Source organism: Temnothorax longispinosus, chromosome 1, assembly GCF_030848805.1.
Source record: "Temnothorax longispinosus isolate EJ_2023e chromosome 1, Tlon_JGU_v1, whole genome shotgun sequence".
NCBI lineage: Eukaryota > Metazoa > Arthropoda > Insecta > Hymenoptera > Formicidae > Temnothorax > Temnothorax longispinosus.
Genome location: NC_092358.1, coordinates 1,583,161 through 1,607,919, shown reverse-complemented (window position 1 = coordinate 1,607,919; position 24,759 = coordinate 1,583,161). Strand labels below are relative to the sequence as shown.

At 41.6% G+C, this 24,759-nt stretch overlaps 4 protein-coding genes and 1 long non-coding RNA gene across 8 annotated transcripts in view; 3 read left to right on the top strand and 2 right to left on the bottom strand.

Moving 5' to 3' along the window:
- Nucleotides 1-45: 45 nt before the first annotated feature.
- Nucleotides 46-15,528, top strand: LOC139824682 (uncharacterized). 2 transcript variants are annotated; one of them, XM_071797289.1, is made up of 10 exons: nt 46-187; nt 2,284-3,045; nt 9,242-9,633; nt 10,031-10,385; nt 10,604-11,133; nt 11,359-12,297; nt 12,564-12,667; nt 12,760-12,955; nt 13,044-13,274; nt 13,440-15,528. In XM_071797289.1, exons 3-10 carry the CDS (start codon nt 9,253-9,255, stop codon nt 14,595-14,597), a joined length of 3,894 nt encoding a protein of 1,297 aa, XP_071653390.1. In that variant the 5' UTR covers nt 46-187; nt 2,284-3,045; nt 9,242-9,252; the 3' UTR covers nt 14,598-15,528. The 2 variants fall into 2 exon arrangements, with proteins under 2 accessions (XP_071653390.1, XP_071653335.1); XM_071797234.1 differs by lacking the exons at nt 46-187; nt 2,284-3,045 and adding an exon at nt 7,808-8,465.
- On the bottom strand, nt 3,302-7,870 carry LOC139825376 (uncharacterized). The gene is made up of 6 exons (XR_011735520.1): nt 7,742-7,870; nt 6,295-6,512; nt 5,976-6,202; nt 5,045-5,767; nt 4,113-4,418; nt 3,302-3,629 (listed from the first exon to the last, which is right to left on the bottom strand). It is a non-coding gene; the product is annotated as an uncharacterized lncRNA (long non-coding RNA).
- A 34-nt stretch (nt 15,529-15,562) lies between the features above and the next one.
- On the bottom strand, nt 15,563-18,105 carry LOC139825307 (glutathione S-transferase theta-1). Of its 3 annotated transcripts, none has more exons than XM_071797951.1 (6): nt 17,909-18,105; nt 17,329-17,422; nt 16,498-16,714; nt 16,264-16,414; nt 16,007-16,187; nt 15,563-15,918 (listed from the first exon to the last, which is right to left on the bottom strand). In XM_071797951.1, exons 3-6 carry the CDS (start codon nt 16,695-16,697, stop codon nt 15,761-15,763), a joined length of 690 nt encoding a protein of 229 aa, XP_071654052.1. In that variant the 5' UTR covers nt 16,698-16,714; nt 17,329-17,422; nt 17,909-18,105; the 3' UTR covers nt 15,563-15,760. The 3 variants fall into 3 exon arrangements, with proteins under 3 accessions (XP_071654052.1, XP_071654043.1, XP_071654059.1); XM_071797942.1 differs by having other exon boundaries at nt 17,913-18,105; XM_071797958.1 differs by lacking the exon at nt 17,909-18,105 and adding an exon at nt 17,648-17,883.
- A 123-nt stretch (nt 18,106-18,228) lies between these two features.
- Nucleotides 18,229-21,483, top strand: Rogdi (rogdi atypical leucine zipper). Its single transcript, XM_071797929.1, has 6 exons — nt 18,229-18,368; nt 18,631-18,702; nt 18,809-18,943; nt 19,024-19,302; nt 19,397-19,606; nt 19,681-21,483. Exons 1-6 carry the CDS (start codon nt 18,333-18,335, stop codon nt 19,747-19,749), a joined length of 801 nt encoding a protein of 266 aa, XP_071654030.1. The 5' UTR covers nt 18,229-18,332; the 3' UTR covers nt 19,750-21,483.
- Nucleotides 21,484-22,618: 1,135 nt separating this feature from the next.
- The window catches only part of Mub (poly(rC)-binding protein mub), a 117,838-nt gene continuing 115,697 nt past the window's right edge, over nt 22,619-24,759 (top strand). Inside the window, exons 1-5 of the mRNA XM_071797717.1 lie at nt 22,619-22,727; nt 23,183-23,267; nt 23,761-23,847; nt 24,265-24,380; nt 24,535-24,649. The gene's annotated coding sequence lies outside the window, so the exon portion shown is untranslated. The remainder of the gene's footprint in view (nt 22,728-23,182; nt 23,268-23,760; nt 23,848-24,264; nt 24,381-24,534; nt 24,650-24,759) is intronic.

Genomic DNA, 24,759 nt, shown 5'->3' with positions numbered 1-24,759 from the left:
GACGTGTATATGTACGTGCCGGGATTACCGGAATACCGCGTCTTCTCGGGGGAGGGAAAACGTCACCTGAACCGCAGGATCTTGTATGCAGAATCACGCTCTTTCATCGGTTCGCCGCGTTGTCATCTCCCTCTGGAATAGTCTGGAATCGTGCCGATCGGCACCTTGACACCGCGGACGGCGAAAGGTGAGAAAAGGTCCGGAGTAACCTGATAGGAACGCGGGGCGAGACCGTGCCGAGCGAACGTCGTTAACTGTTTGCCAACGAGTAACCATCTAACCATTCCTTTGTTTGTTCGATAGGAGGAATTATGCACGGGGATACAGGTGGTCGATCGTGTTACCGGGCTCGCGTTTCACGCTTACCGCGAACGGATATGGCGATAACGGGCAATAATCTCGTAGATGAGGACCGTTGCGTTGGCCTCGAAGAAAGCACGAATATTCGAATATATCATCCGTACAGTCGGGGTCTGTTAGCGATAGGAATCGATAGAATTTGCCGTCCATTCGGAATACATAAACATTACACGTTATATGTATTCTCTCCCTCGCGATCGCGAATACATATAATACATATAAATTGCATAATGAAAAGGTGCATATAGTATATATGTATAGCGTACCGTTGTCCTAGCTTATGAAATAAGAATGGTTGCGTGAAAGAGAGAAGGCGAGGGAGGCAAAAGAGAAAAAAAAGGGGAACCTCTCCCTCTTTTTTTTCTTCGCGAGTAATACACGTGAAATTACACTTATCGATACGTATATGCGTACGCGCCTATCGCGTGAGCGAAATTAAAGCGGAGGCCACGACGAATACACGGGATCGGCAGTCAGATAAGGCAGATAAAGACGTGTTTCACGCTATCTGAAACGCGTCTGTTTTTTTTTCCCCCAATGCAAGCGATCGATCAACAATCGCTACCGGAAGCTAGAAGCGACGACGTGTACCCTGCGTACGTGATATTCACGTCTGTCCACGTATTTCCGACGTGGCCTGCGGGGTAAATATTTAAATGTTTATACGTATTAAAAATTGTCGCATCACACAGTATATTCAACGTTGCAACCTCGCCGCGCCGTCGCCCTCGCGTACACGGTCTCACCCTCACCCCTGCACATGACCTTCCCCGTCATCAGTTGCCATGAGAACGTAATTCATATTCAAGATAGCGTAGACTCGAGCTATATACTCTACTCTCTTTTCGCGTGTAATTTATTTCTCATCAACATGAGTCATCGCGTTTTTTTTTACTCTTCGTCATCATCTTCTTATTATACCTCTTTTTCTTTTTATTCTTCTTTCTTCTTCTCCGCATGTCGTATCGCACAAGCGGAAATATACATTGTAGAATAGCTCAAGTCTATCAACTAGGAAATGGCGTAGCAACTTTGTAATAATTATCCGATCAATAGCGAAGGATAGAAGTTTTGTGCAAATGGCTAAGAGTCTTGGAACAGCAATTCGAGACAAAAGACAATCGATCGCCGTGTGTATAGGGACGTGCTTTACGTGCCCATGAGTTAAATTTAGCTCCAAGTTTAAATCCTCGAGAGAAGGGAGGAAGAATCGTCGATCTAATTCGGAAAAAAAAAAAAAATCAGATTTTGCGCATCTTTATGCTTGTGATAACGGATTACGTGTTCTTCGATCCCTGTGAAAGAAGCATGAGATATAGAAATCGCGTGTTCAAGCACACTATATCGACTATGATATCAAGTAGCATTACATTTGGATTCAAGGTACTCGTTATACGTGTCCTATTTATACAGAATGGGTCAAAACTCATGGTACGAGGCCTCGTCTTTGAGAGATATAACTTTGAAAATTGGAAAATTAATAATATATTTATACTTTTTTAAACTTGAATGACCGTCAACGATAATTTCAAAAGTGACTGTTGGCATAATAATAAGAAAGATACGTGTTATATTTAATGAAATAATTCAAAACAATTAAAATAATTAAAGAAGATGTATATATATATATATATATATATATATATATATATATATATGCAAAATATCAAGGTCGCTTTTATTATTTCAATGGGATGTAGCATCTTTTTGATAATAATCATTAAGACAAATTTATTGACACGTACCTATAATCGAAAAAGATTTACTTTATCATGTTAATTTCGAAGCAACCTTTATTTTGATTTACCTCCTTCGCGATTGTTCATAATATTTCAGCTCATTTACTGCATATATACGACATTTATTTGCTTTTGACATTATGAATGTACTATTCGATAAATAATTTCTGCGTCCACCTTGCAGATCACGTCATAATCAAGCGTACGGGTCCGCGGAGTAGCCACGAAATAGAGGATTCACGGGCGTCGGGCGCAAGTCGTCGTCGCTGATCCGAGGGAGTCCTAACGACGACAGCCCCCCACGGTAACGACCTCGGTGTACCACGTGGCGCAGCTATGTTGTACCTCGCCGCGGCGATCACACTCGCGTGCCGCACACCGGCCCACACCGGCTCGCTCCGGCGCATTGGTCTGTCGCGTCGCGCCGCGTGCGATACATCGACGTCGCGTCGTCGTAGACACGAAATTACACACGGCAGATCATACACACGGGACAGCTCAAAGTGATGGATTATCGATAACGTAAATCTCCTGTGTCTGCCGATCTATAGATGGGAACGTTGTCTCGTTTGAAAAAGTTAACACGCTGAAACGAAGACGGGAGATTAATAAAAATTAAATATCGAACCTTGTCGCTTTAACTTATAAATATTAAATCTAGTTTTGAGTGACTGGAAAAGTACTTGAGTGATTATAGAGAATCCGACGCGTCCGCTCTCAATCTGGAGGCGACGTTTTTGATGTGTGGTCCCGCAGATAAGCGCAAGTCAACATCCGGATTAGCTAATGATGTCTGGATGGGATCGCAAGTTCGTGATTCCAGTTGTGCACATCTCCCAGTAAGATATATACCATGAGTTCGGAGGATGACAGCCTGATCATCATCGTCATCGAGGAATGATATGATAAGCAAAGTCGCAGATTGTTCTGGAGCTTCGCCTATCAAGTGAGTGCTCTTTTTCATTTAGAATGTATAATCGAATAATATTACCATGTGCAGCTTTATGTAATCCAGATAGCCTTGAGGTGGAAATCAATTTTCTCGATAATTTTCCTATTAAAGTATTCTCGGTTCTCGACGAACGATTATCTGTTAAATGACCTTCTCCAAGCGTGCGCTTAATTTTTCTACCTGTTTAACAAAGGAGCACGTACACCTAAACGGATCAATATAATTCAAATTATGCAAATATACACTGCTCACCTTCATCCCGTTCTTTACTGTTTCGCTGCTCAACACTTGCGCTCGCTCGCAAGAATTTGAAGGATATCAACGCGAAATCGCGCGGTTTATCGGGCTCACGAAACTTTTCAATCGATAACTCGCTTCTATAAGCGTATATATACGTTTATAAGCATAGATAGATCGTCACCGGTAGGGTTTCCAGGAAGAGAGCGCGCGAGCTGACGATTTCTTTGCGAGCCGGCCGATCTTGTCCGGATTTCGTCGATATTCGCAAAGGAGGATATGTCGATGACCCTTATATACCCGGACGTAGATATCGCCGACGAAGCAAAGGCACACGTTCGCTGTAAAGATCTATCTATAGACATAGCATTCATCAGCCACATCGCCGCACATGTACAATGTCGTTGTCACAACAAAAGAAAACGACTGCTTTTCGTTATCGCCGCTCATTGACCATTACTGGTTAATTAAAGTTAAACGTGGCACGAGAATTTCGACGTCCGTTCCGAGCCTAATTAATTCGACGCTTACATCTCTCTCTCTCTCTCTCTATCCCGAGTCGAGAACGGATGAGCCCGATATCAATACGGAGCACCGTGACATAATACCGCCGCGCGGATATTCTCGTAAGCAATCCTTCGAGACGAGCGTGCGATCGAAGACGGGATCCTCCTTTCCTCTCTTCGGGAACTATATTACGCGCGTTAGAAAGTACCACTCAAAGAAACGCTAGATACTCTCTCGGAGTGGGATAGTACAAGGTTGCACTACGTACATACACTAACTAAGCGGACTTATATAACGCAGAACTACAAAGAAGATACCTGTAAGTGGACCGGTAAATTATGAAAGAGCCTCTTTTCTCTCTGCGAAAGGGTTCTGCTGCCTGGTTATACGCGTCACGCTAACATTATTCGCGTGGGGTGCATGAAGCATTCATCCCCTCGTATTGACGAGGAGCTCAAAAGTTCCCCGCGCCGGCCGCGACTTGGGAAAGGCCGTGGAAATTATATTTTACTTCATCTTTTGCTTTAACGACGACGTCGGAACGAGTCTTTTCCAACTCGGAATGCCGTTGTTACGAACGAGTTTTATGTGCGCTTGCGAGACTCGTCAATCTAGCCAAAGTCCTGTAAAAATAGATATAAAAATTCCAAGTATAGTTTCTAATGGAAATCCGTACGAATATAGAAAACGGGCCAACTATATAAGAACCAGCGCGGTAAATGATGCGCGAAAGTTTCATTTATATTTTTATTTTACATATTTTACAACCTTTGACTGCGTGCCGATTAGATTTGTCAGACTTGAAACACAGCTCCGGTTGGAGTAGTAAAATCCCCCCCCCCCCTACACCTAATTAATTCGATTCGATTTAATTAGGTGTATGGGGGGGAGGGGGGATTTTACTACTCCAACCGGAGCTGTGTTTCAAGTCTGACAAATCTAATCGGCACGCAGTCAAAGGTTGTAAAATATGTAAAATAAAAATATAAATAAAACTTTCGCGCATCATTTACCGCGCTGGTTCTTATTGTTAGTTGGATATAAAAATGATAGTTTTCTCGACGTTGATACCATTTCGTTTAAAACAGATTAATGACCAGAATCTACTTAAATCAGTTTACGATAAAAGATTATAAAATTATATTCATGTCGATATTTAACATAAATAGACAAAATATAAATCAAGACGGAGACGAAAATGCGCGCCAAGTTTTACGGCGATACTAGCTGCGTTTTTATCATCACGTACTTATCGTTAATCCTTGAACGACCGTACAACCGCATAAAACTGCAGATAAGTGAAGCATTAGCAGCTCTGTTGCTTGTAATGGGACCAAATACGTTTTACAATCGAGGCGTTTCTCAAGTATCGAGTATCGCGCGATGCTTTTCGCAGAGACATAAAAAAGATCTCTCCCTTCGAACGTGGGACCCCCTTGGCACCTCCTTAGGAATCCATTGGGAACCTCTTGGAGTTTCGAGGATTCCTAAATTCCTAACTCTGCTGGCTTGAACGATTTTCAGAGAATTCTTTCTCTGAAATGAGCGGGAATGTAGCGCCGCGTAGGCGCGCGATGGAGTCGAGGAAAAAAAAGTGGTTGTGTGGAGACATCAACATGATCGACTCGCGTGTCCCTTCTCCGATCGTCCTTCCGCCTGCGCCGGAGGATGCGCGTCCTGACCGGCCAATTGAAATACGCCTGTCGCGTCGAAGGGCTCCCGAAAGAGAGCCAGCCGTCACGCGTGTGGTGTTAAATAGATAAGAGGGGGGAAAAATATATTGCTCTATGGCTTCGCCGGCCCGGCCGGCTCGCTCCTTCGCATGACAGTTGACAGTCTACATTACAGCTCTGTGACACACGTGGAGGAGGGATACCGTGACCGACGTCGTCTCCGCGTAGAATGATGTTCGGCGGTCCCGCCGGGACATTGAATAAAACGTCCAAGGGTTCCGCTATCCAGGACGATAACGCTGTAAAAGTTTCGGAAAGAGTTCAGACAATGCGAGGTACCATCAACTGTGAGGATTTGTGCGAGTTTCTGTGAAAACTGGAATAGAAAAAGAAAGGGAGATAAAAGAGGCAAAAGGTGCGGTATTATGACTCAGAGAGGACAGATGTTTGTAAAAGAAAAGAGGAAAGAAGAGGAGAAAGAGAAAAGTAAGGTGTGAGGTTTTTTACCTTATTGCGGCATCAAGTGGCGTCTCCGAGTTGAGTGGGTGGCCGACACGTGATTCCTATACTGCAGTGATACGGTGATGTAAGATTCGGTGTGGAGTATACATTATCTCGCGGATGCTAACGACGGAAAGCAACGATAGAAAGTGACAATGAGAAGTAAGTCTGCGTTCGTAAGCTTCGTTGCTGTGCATCAAGCAGACAAGTACGTCTTCTTCGGTCTTATATATCTTTCGATATAATATGAAAATTATATATCGAAACATAATATCTTGGTAACGGTAAATTAAGTGTGTGATGTCTCATCTATATGGATATTCACCATGTCATCGTTTCGATGTCACAACTCTGCACCATTATTTATCGTATTCGTTTAACGACGCCGAAGATAATTTGCAAAGGTAATTTGCATCTGTGTGCTTCTTTCGTTATCAAGATTGAGGACGTGACCCCGATGAATGGGAACGAAGTCTTTTAACGGTTAAATATTTCCTTTTATAATTCCTTATAATCTCTAACAAATTCCGTCATATTTTTTACCTGGAAAAGATAACGTATAAAAATAAAAAACAGGTACAAACGAGCATAATGCAGAGGAGCGTCTTATTGCTTAAATATCATTTCAGAAAGAAAGTAAAATCCTTTAAAATATATTATAATATACGTCATATATAGATATATATATAGAGAGATATATATATATAGGTCATAAAATTTAACAGTTATTTAATAAATGTAATTAATTGATAAAAGTGCAACTTTATACACAAGTACACAAGTAGTGAGAATTATAAAAATATATTCCTAATATTTTTATTTTTGGTTATTTCATCTAAGAAAATAAAAAAAATAATTTACCGTTGTAAATTCCTTTGTAACTATGTCACTATAGTGTAACTAATTAAGTGTAAAAATAGATTGAAGGTTTCACGAATTAGATTACGAAATACCGGCAATTTCGTAATCTAAACTATGAGCTCGTTTCTATTTCCATGCTCGTTGCCAGTAATTTTGCCTAAACGTTGATTATCGCATTATTCAACAATTATATTCGCAGTTGTAATGTTAAGTTGACCCTACGGTAATTACATCTGACTCACATGCAACGTTGCAACGAACCAAGTTTTTAGTACAGACTTTTTTTTCGATTTTCGATTGCCACGAGGGGGTTCGCTTCTTCGGCGCAACCGTGAATTTCCGTGCGAGGAAAAAAAAGACAAATGCGTGTGTGCGTCCAACAAGAGAGCAAGAAGGTGGAGCAAGAGGGGCGTGCATCGCGTGCGAAACGTAATTTCTCCCTTTTTCGTGTGTGCTGTTGCTGTAAATGTAAAGCGAAAGACACTCGATGCACAGTGCGTATGAGGAAAAATCGATAAGAATCGATAGAAGACTTCTGACGAAAAAAAAAAGAAAAAAAAAAAACACCATGCAGAACGGTTGACATGTAGCGCACGAAGCTTCGCGCAATTATTACCTTCCCTTTCGCGAGCGCGAGCGTCTCTTCGCTCCCGTCTCCCTCCCCCCCCCCCCCATGTATTATTTGCATCACGAGACTTTGTTCAACTTTATCGACCAAAACAAAAGTATACCGTTGGCTGTTTAATACTTAATTGCCCTTCTATCAACTCTCCCCTCCCCTCCTCCTCCCCCTTTCAACCGTAATTATTACTGCAACACGCGTGTCGCGCGAATGCAAGGGAGGAGGATGCCGTTCATCTGAATAATTCTAAATGCGACTGGAACACGAGATGTTCCGGCGTGCCACTTACCAAACTTTCGGAAAAATCCTCGAGTCTCGTGTCACTCGATTATAACTTGTGTAACGCGTAAGAAAAATGCGGTCGCACGATCAGCATTTGGCCGTGGCGCTAAAGCCGCGGAAGAGGAAGCTCTCGTCGGAGGATAAATCCAATCAGTCGCTTGCACCTCGCGCTAGAACCCCGTGGCCCAGGGTCACGATATCATCCCGTAGTAAAAAGCCGCACGGCGAGTCTAATGATACCGGGAAGAGCTTATCCCGATTCGATGGGTGTTCCACGGTTATCGGTGCGAACGACACCAACGTCATCGCCTGCGATATCGTTGAGCTATTCTGCGAGAATAGCGACGGCAGCAACGAAGAAAGGACGGCCTGTCCACGGATTTCCAGTTCGACGGAACTCGAAGAGGACGAGGTGTGTGCCACGTGCAAGGATTGCGTGGAATGTCAGCTGCTGCAGCAGGATAGAGCCGCCTCCGCTGCCGCAAAGATACGTAAAGCCAAAGGGGGCTTAATGAGCGGGCAGGACGAAGAACTAGCGGAACATCTGGATTATTACGAGGGTGACGTCGGCGACGTAGAGACGGCCTCCACATCCAGCGCGATCGTCACGATAGAGCACCGGGAAGCTCCAGTTCTCGTGGATCTGACCAACGAGGAGTCTAAGCAAGCTACCTGGAAGCAGACGATCTTGAAACGATTCAGTAACGCCGAAGAAAGCTCGGAAATGTCGGGTGAGAACGTATCCTACCCAAGTAACGTCGTTGATCTTTAGCCTCGATATGTCTCGGATATATATTCAATATATTAAATAATATATTGGCGATCACACATGTGCACACTACGACATCGCACAAAATGTATATAATCACTCTCAGAAAAATCACGTAGTAGTATGTCGTAAACTCTAGTGTCCAATCTTCTCCCGTTCTTCAATGCCTTTTAACATTTGGTTCCGTGCGAGGAACGTAAATAAGAAGAACGTCTTCAAGGAATACGGAATCTGAAAAAATATCCTACTATAAAAAATTTACGATAAAAATTGACTGGATTTGTTAAAACGCATAAATCAGGGGAATTAAAAATTTTGATGCGCGCTATAAACTAAATTGATAAAAATAGATTAAAATATCATCCGCATTACGTTGCATTTGTCACCTCGATTAAATAGCCAATAGCCTTTCGAAACGTTGTGTTCATCATGCTTATAAAAGGCTTCTGTTTACTCAGAAATAGCCTCCAAGAAGATGACGTGCTGAATGTCATTAATATCATTAAAACACGTGCCTTTTCTGAAAGTAAAATTAGAATTAAAATCGAGAAAAGCTATTTTTAAGAAAGATGTCGAACGATGCTTAAAAAAAAATCGATGTAACGAGATATTTTAATTAATATCAAGTGATGAAATTTTGAGAATTTGTGACCCGAACGATTTTGGGGTAGGTCGAGAGGTCGTGCGTCCTCTCTGTCGTGTCGATGATATCCAACTATGAATTCCGTTCTATTCCAGAACCTCGCATCATGATAGCAGACAGTTCCAGCAGATTGCAACGCGGTAGCACGGGCAATAGCCTGGCGACCGCCTTGAGGGATCGTGGTCCTTGCGTGATCCCTGTGCAGCCTAATCGCTCCCTACCGATCCGACCAGCGCCGCCGATACCGACGAGGTCGGCGGCATCGATAGTAACGTTGCGGAAGACACGCTCGCCGATCCTCAAGCTGTCGAAATCTGTAAGCCTGATGGACGTAGCAGAGTTGCAATCTCCGAGCGGTTCGTTGACAAACGAACTGAACGACGTCCCTTTCGGGCAGCAGGATGGGAACGGAGAAGGAATGATGCTTACGAGCGAGCTCCGCGATCGCTCGGACTACATTCTTCCAGACATGAGTAATGTCGTGCAGGTAGCGAAGCGAACTGGCCTGAGAGTCAATTTTTTGTTCTTTTCTTTCCCCCTTCAAAAAAGAAATAGTTTGTTTCGAGTGTACTATATTTTTAACAAACGCGAAACGCGAGACTTTTTCGTTATATGAAAATGATTCAAGAATACGATGCGAATCAAACGTTGCGTGAGTTAAAAAATTACTATATACTAGAAAATCTCACCGAGTAATATTTATCCGTCGCTATGGTTTTATATTTGTTCTATCGTTATGCTACACGGATTGCACGTAAATTTGACTAATCGAAAGCAAGCACGGTCTGTGGATTGAAATTGGAAATTAAAATTAAACATCAGCTTTAATAGTCGTGTATAATCCGTTTTACGTATACGACTGTAGGATGGTTCATACGTTACAGATCACGAAAGAGATCAACAGCGTTAAAAGAAAAAACGGCCAAGATCCGGACAGAGAATATGAGAAAGAACGTACCAAGGATGTGAAGAAACGGAGAAAATCCGACCAAGTCGATACCGGTCACATACGCGACGAACGCGTCAAGAATATTTTGAAGGAGTACTCCAGAACTTGTTCCGGCACGTTGGCCGACAAAGGCGAAAGAAAATTGCAGCAGCATGTAATGGTGAGGCTGTGGGATGACAAGAGATACTCGTCACCGGTCGTAGTGTCGACGACGGAGTCGGAGGCAGAAAAGAAGGAAGCCTGCAACAAGGTTGTGCCGCCTTTAAGATTGAAGAAAGTTGTGCGCGAAGGTATTTGTTTAAATATTCAATATTTAATTAACATTTCCAGGAGTTACATGAATAAATTTATCAATATTAATTTAGATTATTTAATTAATTTTTCTCTACCAAGAAATAATTGGCAAATTTTTCGTTCCAATTCAATAAAAATAATTTGCACTCAGCGCATTCAGGAAACATGGATTTCTTCACATCATTATTTATTACTTGTTTGCTTTTATTCTCAGCGAGCGCTATCGAATATCAACGTAGAGTCGAGGTGAACGTCGAGGGGACGGAGTCCAACTATCGCATTGTCACCGGCGCCACGCCACGTCCGGAATCTCCGTCCGGATACGCTACCGCTTTCTGGAACAGCGTGGCATCGGAGAAGGCACTTGAATCGTCGACGGGCACGGCGTGGGATAAGAGCCGGCGGTGCTCGCCGAAGAGCGACGGCTACAAGATCAAGTACCGTCGCAACCGGTTGCGCCAGAAACTGCGGGAACTGCGAGGCAAAGCATTGGAGCTTTCGCGGGAGATGACTGTGTGCAATAACGCCGCCAACACGAGCCCGCAGCGTAGCACCCGGCTGCGGCAGATGATGAACTGCTACGAGAAACAGATCGAGAACATATCTAAGCTGCTGTGTAAACTGTCTGCCTCCATACCGCCCACGACCGACACCGACGATGTCGTCGTCGATCTCGACTATGAAAATGAGCTGGATGAGCATACGTCAATTGAGAAAACAGCCGTTGACAGTGACGTCACACAGGTAAGTAAAATGACAGGACTTGAATGAGGACGTGGGTAAAGTAGTGTTTCGTGTATAAAGTCCTTTTCTTCTCAAATAAAATAAACTTATCGTCTCGCTGAGAAGACCGTTAAATCCGCAGATCCGCGAAACGGTCGTTGGATGCAACGTGATGTTCTAAAAAATAAATTTTGTCGGTTATTTTATATAATATCATTTCCATTAATTAATATTTATGTTGCAAAGGTAAATGGAATATCCAGAAGTAGAGTTTCCCCGTCCCCTTCTCCGGAACCGCCGAAATTGTCGCCGCGTTCTCCCATCGACTACGAGAAAAGTAAATCGCCCGATGCAGTGAGAGACAGTCCGCCGGTACTACCCAGGGTTTACATAGCGATCCAGCCGACTGCTCTCGAGTGTCTCAAGCAAAATCTGACTGTTACTAAAAGCTGGCACAAAGGCGACAGCTCGTTGAGCTCGCGGATCGAGAAAGAAGTCAAAGTGAACGATAGGGATCAAACGATAATACGCGACGACGTAATAACGGTACCAGTTATATCCGCAGTTTCATCGTCCGAGTTCGAAGATCCGAGAAACAGTACAGTGGAGTGGGGCGAAGAGGAACCTTCGTCGAAACTGAAGCAGCCGGAAATCGAGGAGAAAATTCCGAAGGACACTAAAACATTTGGCGATATCAAGGAACGTCACCGACAAACGACACCGACGATACCTTCGGACAGTTTTCTAGGTTCGACGATGGACGTCGACATAGATGGAAGGGACGTGAGAGACACGAAGGAAAGACCCATCGTTCAAGGATATCTCGATGAAGTGACACAGGTCTCGGAAACCATTGCAAACAAACAAGTCGCCTGTGAGAAGCAAGAGCTCGAACAGAAATCAAACGAGGCTCAACCATCCACGTCGATCGTGGAGGAAACTAGAAAAACAACGGAATACGGGACTTACAACTCAGAAGAAAGAATTAATGGTAAGAACAGGCTGGTCACGAGCACAGTTACGGCTGCACAGGAAGCGTCAACGATGGTCGAACGACTAGAAGTACCTGCTGCCAATGTAACCAACATCCTGCAACTGCAGTCGAATTATTACGGCTCACCGCCTGTCGCACGCGAAAACGTCGTCTTCACGGACGTCATACAAAATTCGAGGGACGTGCAGAAGGTAATCTGCAAAAAATTATTTAAGATTAATAATGGTCGTACGGCGCATAAGTAAATTGTCGTAAAATATTGAAATCGATAAACGTGCACGTATTATTTAGATTTCCTCATATTTTTTCGTTAACGTTGCAAATTATTGTATATAATAATAAAACTGTGAATAATTGATTTCTCTATATCATGTTATGCTGTTAAAAGCTTGTGCAGTTACAAAAAAATAATTATAATCCGATTTCAATAGTTAAAATGTATTTTGTGTCTTTTTAGGTGACGTCAAGTATGAGTCAATCCGCGGCCTTGGATCCACCACGGCCTCTGGGATTCACTCAATCTAGGTCTGCCGTCAGCAGCTCAAACCAACACTGTATCGTGTAAGTATAACATACGTGTTATATAAATCTAAATTTGATTTATGTAAATATATATTAACTAGTGTTTTTTTTTCACGCAATCGATGTCGTAGTCTGCCTAATAGCTGCAACAAAGCCCTTCCGGAGACTACCAATCAGCGAAACGATGGAAACCGCATCATGACGGAGCAATTTCCCACGCTGGGCAATTGGGTGGCGCGAATGTCGAAGAAACAGGCTACCAAGTCGAAATCCAAGTTGCAATCTGGGATAAGCTTACCAACCGCATCAACGGCGGAGGCCGCTCGCGTAAGTTACATTTTCGCTGACAATTGTTTTTCTTCGTTGATATCGATTCTCTACTGACGAAAATTTTCTACTGTTCTTCCGCGCACAGATTCCAGGAGTGGAGGCGCAAAATGTCCGCTCGAGTGCCGCGAGTAACGCAAGCCGAAACAACATAGTCAACGTAGCACCGCAATGGAACACGGAAAGGTGGCAGCGTCAGCAACATCAGCAACGTCAGCAACAATTATATGCAGCGGCACCATCGGCCGTGCCTCCGGCGGTGAGACCGGGCGTCTGTCCACCTATCTCGGTTACCCAGTTCTATCCATCTAATTATGCGGTAAGAAAAATTAAGAGGATCCATAGATTAATCAATATGCAAAGGAAATGCATTTGCTATAGATATCTATTTTATATTTATCAGTTGTTTAGAGAATAAAGGATTTTATCCGCTACAGATGCAGTTATCTCGTCATTTGATAATTCAGCTAGTTTACCGTTGCAGATCGATCCTTATGGTAGCGCAACTTTTGGCTATCACTCAGCGATATGTCCCTACGGCGATTACCCCTATCACTCTCGCCTACACGCTACCGCACCGTCTATAAGCGGCTATCAAATAGGTCCCTTACAAGATTCACACGCCTCTTCGCTTCGCCAGATGCAGCATATCGACAAGCGTTACCCTGCGCATCTGCAAAACACGGCGTCTCGTCATTTCACCACGGATCTCCTAAAGTATTCGGGCACGTTATCAGCGAGTGGCTATCAACACGCTGCGGCTGCCGCCGCTGCTGCCGGCTTAGATTACGATCGTTTGAGGACGGCGACGGCTGCCACGCAAAACAGTACCGCGCCGGCTTGTCTACCGCCCCTACTGTTACCGCCACCTCCACCGTTAACCGCCTCCGCGCAGCAGTCTTTGGCACGCACTTCCCTGGCCGGCTATCCCGCGAGCAACGGCAGGAACAGGATGATCCCGGATGTCGTTGCTGCGGCGGCAGCTGCTGCGGTGGTTGCGGCAGCTTCCTTCGGTCGACAGCGCGGTACGTTACCGTCATACGGAAGAACCGATACGGAAATGGTATCCGGAGGCATCGGCGGTGTCATGGATAACGAATCCTCGCAACTGATGGCGGCGAATAGAGTGACAAATCGCGAGCATTTGCCGCAGGAGCAGGTGCAACCCGTCAGCACCGTCGGTGTCGTCAATGTGGACTCGCGCGTGAACAACGGCGGTTACCGTCAACTGCAGAATTTAATATTGGACAGATTACCTTACGTAAAGGCAGACGATGCTTATTCCCAGTCGTCGACAGCGATCTTCGACGACAACGCGCAAGAATCGACGGTAGCATCCTCGGTGTCCACGTCAGCGTATAAGCCCACTACGATCTTGGCATCAAATAGCCCGTTGACCGCCAAAGAACCCGCGCGGAAAGAGAGTCGCAACTGCGAAACGCCACATCTGGGTAAGATAAATCGCACTCCGGAGACTGCGAACATTTTGGAGTGCTCTAATTGCGGCCTCACCGGTTCCATGTTCAAGTGCCTGGGCTGCGAGACAGCCTTCTATTGCGACGAGAGGTGCCAAACTCGTCACTGGAGTATCCATGTGGAAAAATGTCCCAAGAGAATGCCTAAATTAAAGAAACTCGTCTGAGAATTATCGTAGAAATTACGAGAATCCGTAAACAACGTAATGTCTGTAAAGTATTAACGAGTTCATTTAATGACCAAAACAACAAAGCAAGATAAATGAACGACATACGAGATGTGTGTCATTGTTTTGATATTCATATATTTTCAATGATAATGTATGTACTTCTAGTCAATGTATTATAAATTATAACGAATGCGACGTCTGTGTCTTGCACGCGCATCGGATTTACACCACGAATGTGATAAAGTGTGCCTGGTCGTAAGATAAACGCTTACTGTAATTTTATGGAATGGTACTTGGTTCACAGTCTGATGTTCTGCTTTGTAAATTATGAACTGCGAAATACAAAGAGTTCAGTACACCTCGCATTATATCTTACTGTTGTGCGGTAAATGACGTATGTATTGTGCTATAATACGGAAAGTATAAGCTCATCGATATATTGTACTGTTGTAATGTAACGAATGTTACGAACGTGCTACCTCTCATGTACCTTACAGTCATAAATCATTACAGTATAGTCGTAATGCGTGCATACGACTGCACGTTTGTTTTATTAAGACTCTTGGTTCTTTCGTGCGATCATATTGGATATGTCAGACAAATTGTGTGAATTCTTTTTAAACGTACGTGACAAATTTGTATAATTTTGTTATCATCGATGTCATACTCCAACGTGGTTGCAATGAGGAGCCTTACTGCAGTCAGTAATTTGAAAAAATAATGTGTGTCTAAAAGCAGTTAGTAAAATATGATCGTTTTTACAAACATGTATTTAAGAGTCGCGTATCTGTAAGAAATAACGCTTATTATAAATTTGTTCCAATGCTTCTTACGTGTTACATAATCATAATCAATCTTTTTATACTTTTATAACAATTTGTAAAGAACGTGCAGCACCGCAGTTTTATTAAAATGGATAAATGGCAAATAAATGGATTGAAATTAAATAAACGAAATAAATATTGGTTTAGTTTCACAATGCGTGTAACACGTATACAAATGTGCTTATTTATTCAAAGAATGCCAAAAATTACCAAAATAAAAACCATCAAAGATATTATCATCTATCGATTAGAATAGATTACATATATGTATTACATATATGTATATATATATGCATATTTATGGACGTCATATGTAGAGTGCTATTTGTATTACAATTAAAGCTTAAAACTAAAGGGTTTCTGTGGATCTTGTGCAGCCATTTGATTTAAGAATTTATGAGCATCTTGATAGTGAGGGCTTGTTTCGGCGGCAACTTTTTCCATCCAGGCGGTCAGGCGTGGTCTCCCCTTTTTCGGATCGTAACCGGCCAATCCTACAAGACAAAAAAATTCCTCCGTGCTCAAATCGTAAACACGCGGTGTAGAGTAATGTCAGCTGAAATCGAAATATTCATGGCTTACGCGGTTGTTCCAATTCGCAAGCGCAGAATATATCAGCCACGCTAATCGTGTTTCCCGTCAAGAATGGTTTATCTTTCAGCCATACGTTCTCAATAATGTCGATGCAATCGTTCATACGACCTTCCAATTCGGCCACCTTTTCCGGGTTTGCCGGCTTACCCCGCATGAGCGGATTAAGAAACTACATTTGAAAAGATATACGTTTAAATATTTTGCGCGTAGAATATATTTTAGGTACACAGAGAAATGGCCGTCACCTTCGCTAAAAAATATGCTGCGCAATGAAGTCTCGTGTTGAGATGTTGCCACTCGAGATATTCGTCAACTGTAGCCTGTTTTCTCGAATCGGACGGATACCAGGGTTCGTCCACTTTAAACTCTCGGCACACGTATCGCGTAATCCCTACGCTAAACCAATCAAAGGGAATTGAAATGATTAAATGATTAAATAAAAGTGTCACATTTATATTATTCTGCGGAGAGAGCGATACCTTTCGCCAAGTTTGAAGCCGTCGTGCTCTATAACGGGGACTTTCTTGAACGGATTAATCTGCTCAAATTCCGGAGTGTATTGCTCGAGATTCTTCAGATTTACAATCTTCTTTTCGAACGGTATGTTACATACTTTGAAAAATATGTATAGTGCTCTCGAGGGTTGTGAGAGCAGATCGTAATACAACTTCAAAGTCATGATTGAGAAAGAAAATTCTAGAAAGAAATAAAAAGGAAACGTGAATACAATGCCTCAAGCGTTATTTTCGTATATTCATTTTAGTTTTGATATACAAAATGTGTGCTTCGTAATTCATAATATTTAAGGTATATTACGCCAAATTTCGTGCCGTAATCATTTTGAAATAAGATATGATCTGATCCATCTCGAATAAATTCTAACGTCGTCTCGCAACATATGGGGCTGCATCGTTACGCACAACGTCCCTTTGAAACTGATAACAAACGTGAATTTCAGGCGATATATGCGCCATTACAAGATAACTAGGTTTTTTAATATAAGGGGCAACCGATTGTATATACAGCACGTTAATTGTACGTTAATTATATCGGGTGTTGCGTCGCCCTTTGAGGATTCGCGCTCGCATTAGTTCCAAGACGTAGAGAAAGATAAAAAGTTTAATAAAAATTAAAGTTAATCTGCATTAATAAAAATAACATAATAAACACAAGTCGTTCGTATGTTATTCGAGTCGATCGGTTTGCACGAGTGGGGGGATCTCGGACGATATTAGAACGACCTTTGACCTCCATTAGAGAAAAACATAACGGTACTCCTTCTTATAAATTTAGCGACCACGTATACCTACTTAAGATAAGATCGATGCGGATGCAACAGGTCTCGGGTCTCGGCCTCGGCGAAGGTAATCTTGCGACACGGAGGCGGGAGGCAGGAGGATAATCCTGCAATAAATAACAGAAAATTACGGATAATCTCGCCGCGCCGCGCCGGGTCGAATAATCACGAAAGTCGAAAATGCAGGTGATCGAGCAAAAATCGAGCACGCAAAGAGCAATCAAATCTTCCGAATTGTTTTCCGAAAACATATCACTATCAATACATTATCGATGACTCTATTCTCTATTGTCATCTCTACTCTCGTTACCAAATATATTAAGTCTTGTTACCCGACGCGAATTGATAAGGTCCACGCAGGCGACGATTCGAGTCTTTCATTCAGTTTGACGCGTCTTCTTGAGCTGGACGCCGAGTTATTTTGCCGTCGGCGAATTAATCGAGTGAAATAACCCGTACGTGGGCCGCGTGTCGCTCGTAAGTCGTTAATTAACTCGTATAACTCGACACCGCTCGCGATTACGTGCCGCCAATCCACTCGCCGCTTAATTCACGTATGTTGCGTATGTGTATTACGTTACGAGAAAACTCACTCACTCGCTCGGCGACGGCGACGGCGTTCGAACCGGGAATGACGGGGCAGAATGATCCGTTCTCTTGAATATATGTTCGCTCTCACGCGTGAGAGGGGATCGATGATATATATTTCACGATCACTTATCACAATCAATCGCAATCAATACCGAGATACTAGATATTAGTGATGCTACCGATGCTACCGAACGCTCCACAGTCCACATTGCACATTGCACTGGCTCGAGTGGCTCGTCGACGAGAAACGGGTACACTCCATACGCATATTTTGCGTGTACGCGCACACACACACGAAGCCCATTAATCACATATGTATGAAGTTGGGCGCTTCAAGTGCAACGCAACGACAGGTGGAGACACCAGGCCGCGTGAAATTCCAGTGTACATACCAGTGCCAGTCAAGTAGTCAACTCCAGTTGAAAAATGGCGGACTGCGAGAAGGAGGAGGCACACAATCTCGTAAGCTATTTACATTTACTTAGCGTTTATCTAATCGGCTTAAGAGGCTCGATCCCTAGTCATCACTCATCAGATAGCGAGGTCCCTGCGTTGCGTTAAATTATTTCGTGCCCGTTCGTTTCGTCTGCTCGCGAGTGGGCGTTTGAGGTTATGCCGTTTGACATTTCCCCGATAGTAGTACACTTGGCACGGATACCGCGAACCGCCAACACCCTCGTCTCCGATATCGGAATCGATAACGCCCCGTTGAATTCGCTTTCAGCAAATGGAGTTCGAGTGGGTGCTCCACGAAGAAGTGCACTCCTCGTTGTCGCAGCTCCGAAACATTTTGATGGTACGTATAATGCGGATTAATTCTGTAAGTGCCCAGCACTCAGTTCCGTCCGCGTCGTCGAAAGCCCACGCGTTATTAATCTTGCCGCTTGCGTGTTCATTTTAAGGAGTGTGCTCAACGCTTCCCATTGGCTCTCTTCGGTAACGATCAGCACAATAAAACTGACAGATTTGTCTTTGCGGCCCCGCATGATCAAGTAAAGTGCGTTGCTGTGCTGACGGGCGACAGTATTACAAATGCGGTAAAGTGTGCGATTGTAGTAAACGTATAGTCGCTTGCCTTGCCGCGCCCCATTGAGATATATATTTCCCATGCTTGTAGGAAGTGAATTTTAAGGTGCAGCGACAACAGAATGTTAATATGAGGACGAGTATTCAAAGTGAACATCCGTGGAAGTTGCAACAAATTCAAGATGCTGCTAACCACTTGCAGCAAGGCATCGCCCATATAGACAACGTAGACAGACATTATCTTTTTAAAACGTCGGATGAAGTTATGCATGTGCTAGGTAATATCCTGGGCTGCCTTCAGAGGAGCAGAACTAGCTTGATCGTCCCTAGGAAGAAGACAATTGATGATCTCATCAAGAGTCGGAATATGGTACGTAGTATCTTGTTCCATTCTAGTAAATCTAGTTCTAGCGTTACTATCGCTGACACGTAATAACACGTAAAACCTTTTTTTTTGTTCACAGAAATCTCTCAATCCGAACCTTCCAGAGAACTTGGCCATTAGCTTTTACATTCAAAGCTACAAACTGGTTTTAGCTGTTTACCAGTTAGAAAATGCTCATGGTAGCGTCAAGTACGAAACTCAACAAGCGGAATGCAGCGTGCCATGGCTGAATGATGCTCTCGTATTGCTTACTATTGCCCTACAACTTTGTCAACGACTGAAAGACAAGGTTTATTATGGTTGTTTAATTTAAAATTTTTGGTTTTTGACTTATTAAACTCTCTAACGTGTTGAACTTTTCAGATATGTGTCTTTTCTCAATATAAAGATTTTACGGTAGGTTCTCGAGTTCCTTCCGTGATGGGCTGGTAACCTAACACCAAAATTCGCTTTTTCGAATAAAACTCAGCGTACGACGGTACATGCAAGTGAGAGAGAGATAGAGAGATTTGGCCTCACCTGGTAACATTTGCTCCGGCCTTTGTTTTTACATATGTTACGTGTTGTCCTTTTATCGTATTTCTCATTGCACTAGAGTTCTAAACGTTTTTAAACGTGATTATAGTGTGCGCCTAGTGTATAGTAATGTATGGTGTATTGTAAGCTACTGAGAGATACCCGATCAAAGATTCACATGGAGAGGTGAGTCATCGATGGATAATAACAACGTTGCTATATTATTGGCCAGAAATGGAAGATTTTGACAACATTTTGCCAATTACTGGTGTGCCTATCACCATGTTGTACTGTGTTCTTCCCATTTCTGTGGTAGTTTTCCATGATCGTGTAAATCTAACTTTGGCATATACCTAACGTCTAAAAATTTGTCATTTTATCTACGACGTGATAGAATGATATTTAATACGTCTACTGTGATTCTAGAAATCTACGCTGTAATCCTCTCCTTACTGGATTAGAACATACTTTCGTATATTAATCAGTTCTTTATTTTCTTCATTATATTCTTCATTATAGATTTTTGCGTGTATATTTACCCGACGCACGTGTGTGCATAATTACCATAAAAGCATAATTTTTAACTTAATTTTGTGGAACTATCAAGTTATTTGGGAAATAAGCTTTTACATAGATATATTTTAACTTTGTCGCAATGCTTGGTGAAATTTAGGACCAGATTTCTGTCAATGTCGGTAATTTATTCATACCATAAGTCAGCATCATTAGAGTGAGCGTGAACGTTAAAATAAAATTGAAATCTGAAATTAGAAAAAAAGGAACGACTCTTACTTGCCAATATTTACTTTCTAATCTTTCTAAATTTTTCAAAACATTCGGAATGTAAACTTTAGATGCAATAACTTGGTATCTCTTTGCTAATAAGAAGGCGTACTAACTTAACGATGATTACTGTGTGTATAGTTATTGAAAATGCCATTTTATTTATCAAGTATTATTTAAAGATAATAAGTAAATAAATACCATGTGCCTCACGAGATTCTGAATTTAGATAAAATACCAATACTTTACAAGATGATACAATTTTTGTAATCGATATTTTGATTACTAAAATTGTTACAGCGCGGAAATAAATAGTGTGTATATGTACACACACACACACACGCGCGCGCGTATTTGAAAAAGAAAATATTGCCAAAGAGAATGTTGCTCTAGGTTATTAACAGTAGGGAAAGGATTAAGATTTATAATTAAAAGAAGTGCTTAAATATAATAAGTAGTTAGTACGTCGTTTAGTAAATTAAAAATGTGTAGGCAAAAATAAATCTCCATATGCATTTCTTTGACGGTTTAGTGAACGTGTTTAAAATTATGTTTCAAAGAATTAAGGATATAACAATTATAATCTCTTCGAGAAAATTGACACAAAAGTTTTTGTGTGTTATTGGATGAAAGAAGAAAGTTAAATTTTCACTCGACACATCGAAAAGTGGAAAGAAAATCTTGCCCAAGTCATTATTGTATAGTATTTCCACAAGATTTATATATATGTGTATATGTTTATATCTATTAAGATACAATGTTTATATATTATTTTAATAATTTATATGCTTATTTTAATCTGTATTGTAATCTAATTCGAGACGACAGAAAGTTGTAATATTTTAAATATTAAATTTATATACAAGATATTGTTTATCGTTACATATATTGTATGTTATAATTATAAATACGATCCAGACACTGGTACATTTTAACGTTGTCTTGAAACTTTATTAGGTATATTAATTGTACTTATGTACGTTACGTGTTTAATTTATTTACGACAATTAAATAAATGTATGAATTAAACCATTATCAACTTTGACACATGTCTATCACAATCCAATTTTCGTATTAATCCTTATGTGAGTGACCAAGTATTTGGGTACTCGGGTAATTAAGGTGTTGAACAACCCTTGGTCCCCCTCCTGTCTTTCTTGTTGGATCAATCTGTCCAAAAATAGTGTTAAAATAATATTCATTATATTTAAAAGACATTTCTCACAAAGTTGCAGCTCTCTAATGCGGCCAGAACATAAACAATTTTAATTTTTTATGTTGTCAACATATGTAAACGATATCTCACTCACATAAGGATTAAATTTATAGTGACCGTAGTCCCGTTTATCCGCTAAGTGTTAATATTTTATTAGATTAAAAATTAATTTTTTTTTTAAACAGCCCATTTGAATTTCAGCTGTCTCTCGCGTTCGTAGATAGCATACTAACCAAGTATTATTATCTCTGTAGCTCGGTAAAATATCGTCAATATATACACGATGAGATGAATTATTCATATTATAATACATGGACAGACGGAAGGCAGCAATATTTATTTTATACGTTGTATTATACATATAACTATGCGTATACATCTGTCATGTATAGTAAACTTTAATACTTTAATAATACCAGAGAAAAACCTGAGATCAAATAATATGTATACCCGAAAGGCATACATGATATAATGATTATTTATTAAAAATGTATTTTTACATAATATATTTTGGCAATATTATCAAGTTCAATTACTGCATACTGTACATGCAATATTTAAAGTAAAGCGAAAAAATGACTGCTATATAAGGCAAGCGTGTAGCATTTATTGTTAAAATGAGAAAAATGCATAAAATAAAATGCGAAAGTCAAAAGGGGACGTGTATGTATGATAGTGGCGTTGCGTTGCTCTTGGCGCGTGAAGTTAAACCGCGCGGAAGACGACGCCGCGACGCCGGCCGCGGCCGCGACGCGCGACGCACTCTCGCCATCTTGATTACATTCTCCTTCCGTTTCCAGAACGCGGCGGACACGGGACGGATCACGGCACGGGGATCACGGACTGAGCTCCGGATCGGCTCCGGACTGAGTGGCGTCGCGACTCACTTTAAATGGTAACGTATATTAACCTTGCGTTCATTATTTATCTATCATGTATAGTAGTATAGATTCGACGTTCGGGAATTGTTCTTAAAAAGTACGTATTTTGCGGTACTTGTAGTTCGGGCGCAGGCGCGTCGCGCGAGCAATATCGCGAAAGGGACGATCGTATTTTCGAATGTCGCGAATGTCATGCATGGATATCTGTCAAGAATATTAATACGCCTATTTCGCTAAACTGTAAAATAACCATAATAAAAAGCGGGTACAATATTTCCTACTCGAAGCTCGGAGAATATTCACAAGCGTGAAGTTAAGAGCGGGACGTATTAGTGACAGTGACGCCGCCGCAGCGCTCTTATGGCGCGAGAAGTTGCCCGCGCGACGCGCGACGCGCGACAGCGAAGCGCCTCCGCACTCCGCGCAACTCCGCGGACTCCGCCATGTTGATTATACGTTCTTCTTCCAGAACGCGGCGCGGCGGACCGGGCGGACACGGGACGAATCGGCTCCGGACTGACAATGAGTGGCGTCGCAGCTCGCTTTAATAACTGGTAAAAATATCAAAAATTGGACTTTTATTCGTTATATGATGTATACCGCAGTATCTGTCGCGTAGTAGTACACATTTCGCGCTCCGGTATTGATACGTCATGAAAATACGTATTTCGCGGTACGTATAAGATACTTGTTATTCGGCCGACGCGACGGTGTGTCGCGTCGCCGCGCGCGGGCAGTCGCGAAAGTGACCATCATATTTTCGAATGTCGCGAATATCGCGGATATCTGCGGATATCGCGGATATTCGCGGATAAGAATATTAATACGTTTATTCGCTCGAATACGAAATAATAATTGTAGTAATAGGCGGGCATGTAATATTTCAAGTATTTTCCTACTCGGCCGGGACGCGTACGTATAGTGACGCCGCGCGCCGCCGTCGCATTATTATTAAATATCGTAGAAAGTATATGACAAAGCCGCGATCATTGTATTCTATAAGCTTGTAATCGCGTTTAATTGTAATCAATATTTTGTTTGTTTTAGGAAACAGATGTAAGTGCCACGAAGAATAGCAACGGAGAAGAGAAGGCAGGGGAGAAGCCGAGGAGACGGTCAGGTGTGACAGATAAGGTGAGCATTTCATAATTTCTATTTATTAATTAATACTGATGAAAATAATTGTTTATTTGCGCAGTGTATTGTGTGTGTTTTCAAATCACTGTGAAATGTAATGTGTATTGAATGTTTAATACATTTTGTAATAAATAAAATATTTAATTGCCTTTCCGTAATTTGATTGTATATCTCATATATACGGTCGTATTCATCCGCACTTATTCATTTAAAATATTGTAGCTTATTTTTCAAGATTTTTTAAATATTTAATAAATTATTTATGACTTAATTGATATTAATAAATATATATAAAATATTACTTGCTAATATATCAAATATTTCTAAATAATTAAAATTTATAACAGTTGAAATTATATCAGAATTAGGATATCATATAGGATATTTTTATTTGAATATTTTTGTATGTTACAGATCAATCTTGTATATAACTCCTCTGTTGTATGAGGCAAGAAAAAGGGTTCAGATAAAAAAACCCAAGAAGAGGAGGAAGCCTATTGAGTGGTGTCAGACTCCGACGAAACATTACGGTAAATATTATTTTTTATTTTGTGTAAAAGTAATTTAAGTTTTTGCTAACGTGCTAATTTGTTAAAATATATGCGTTATATATACTTCAGTCGTTTTAAGAAGTTTGACGCGTAAAAAGTATTTAATATCAAATTATTTATTTATATGCTTCAGAATATAATGACGCGGAAAGTGTCACATCATCGAGGGAGCCGACAACGCGAGAATGCAGCCTGAGAGGAGGAGGAGGCCTGGGAGAGGCATCAGGCGCCAGCGGAACAACTTTGGGGTAAATATTGTTTTTATTTTGTGTAAGAGTAACGTTTTTGTTTATTCTTGAGTTTTTTGTTTCACCACAATTTAGAAATAATAGTTAGAAGAAAAGGAGTAATTAAATAT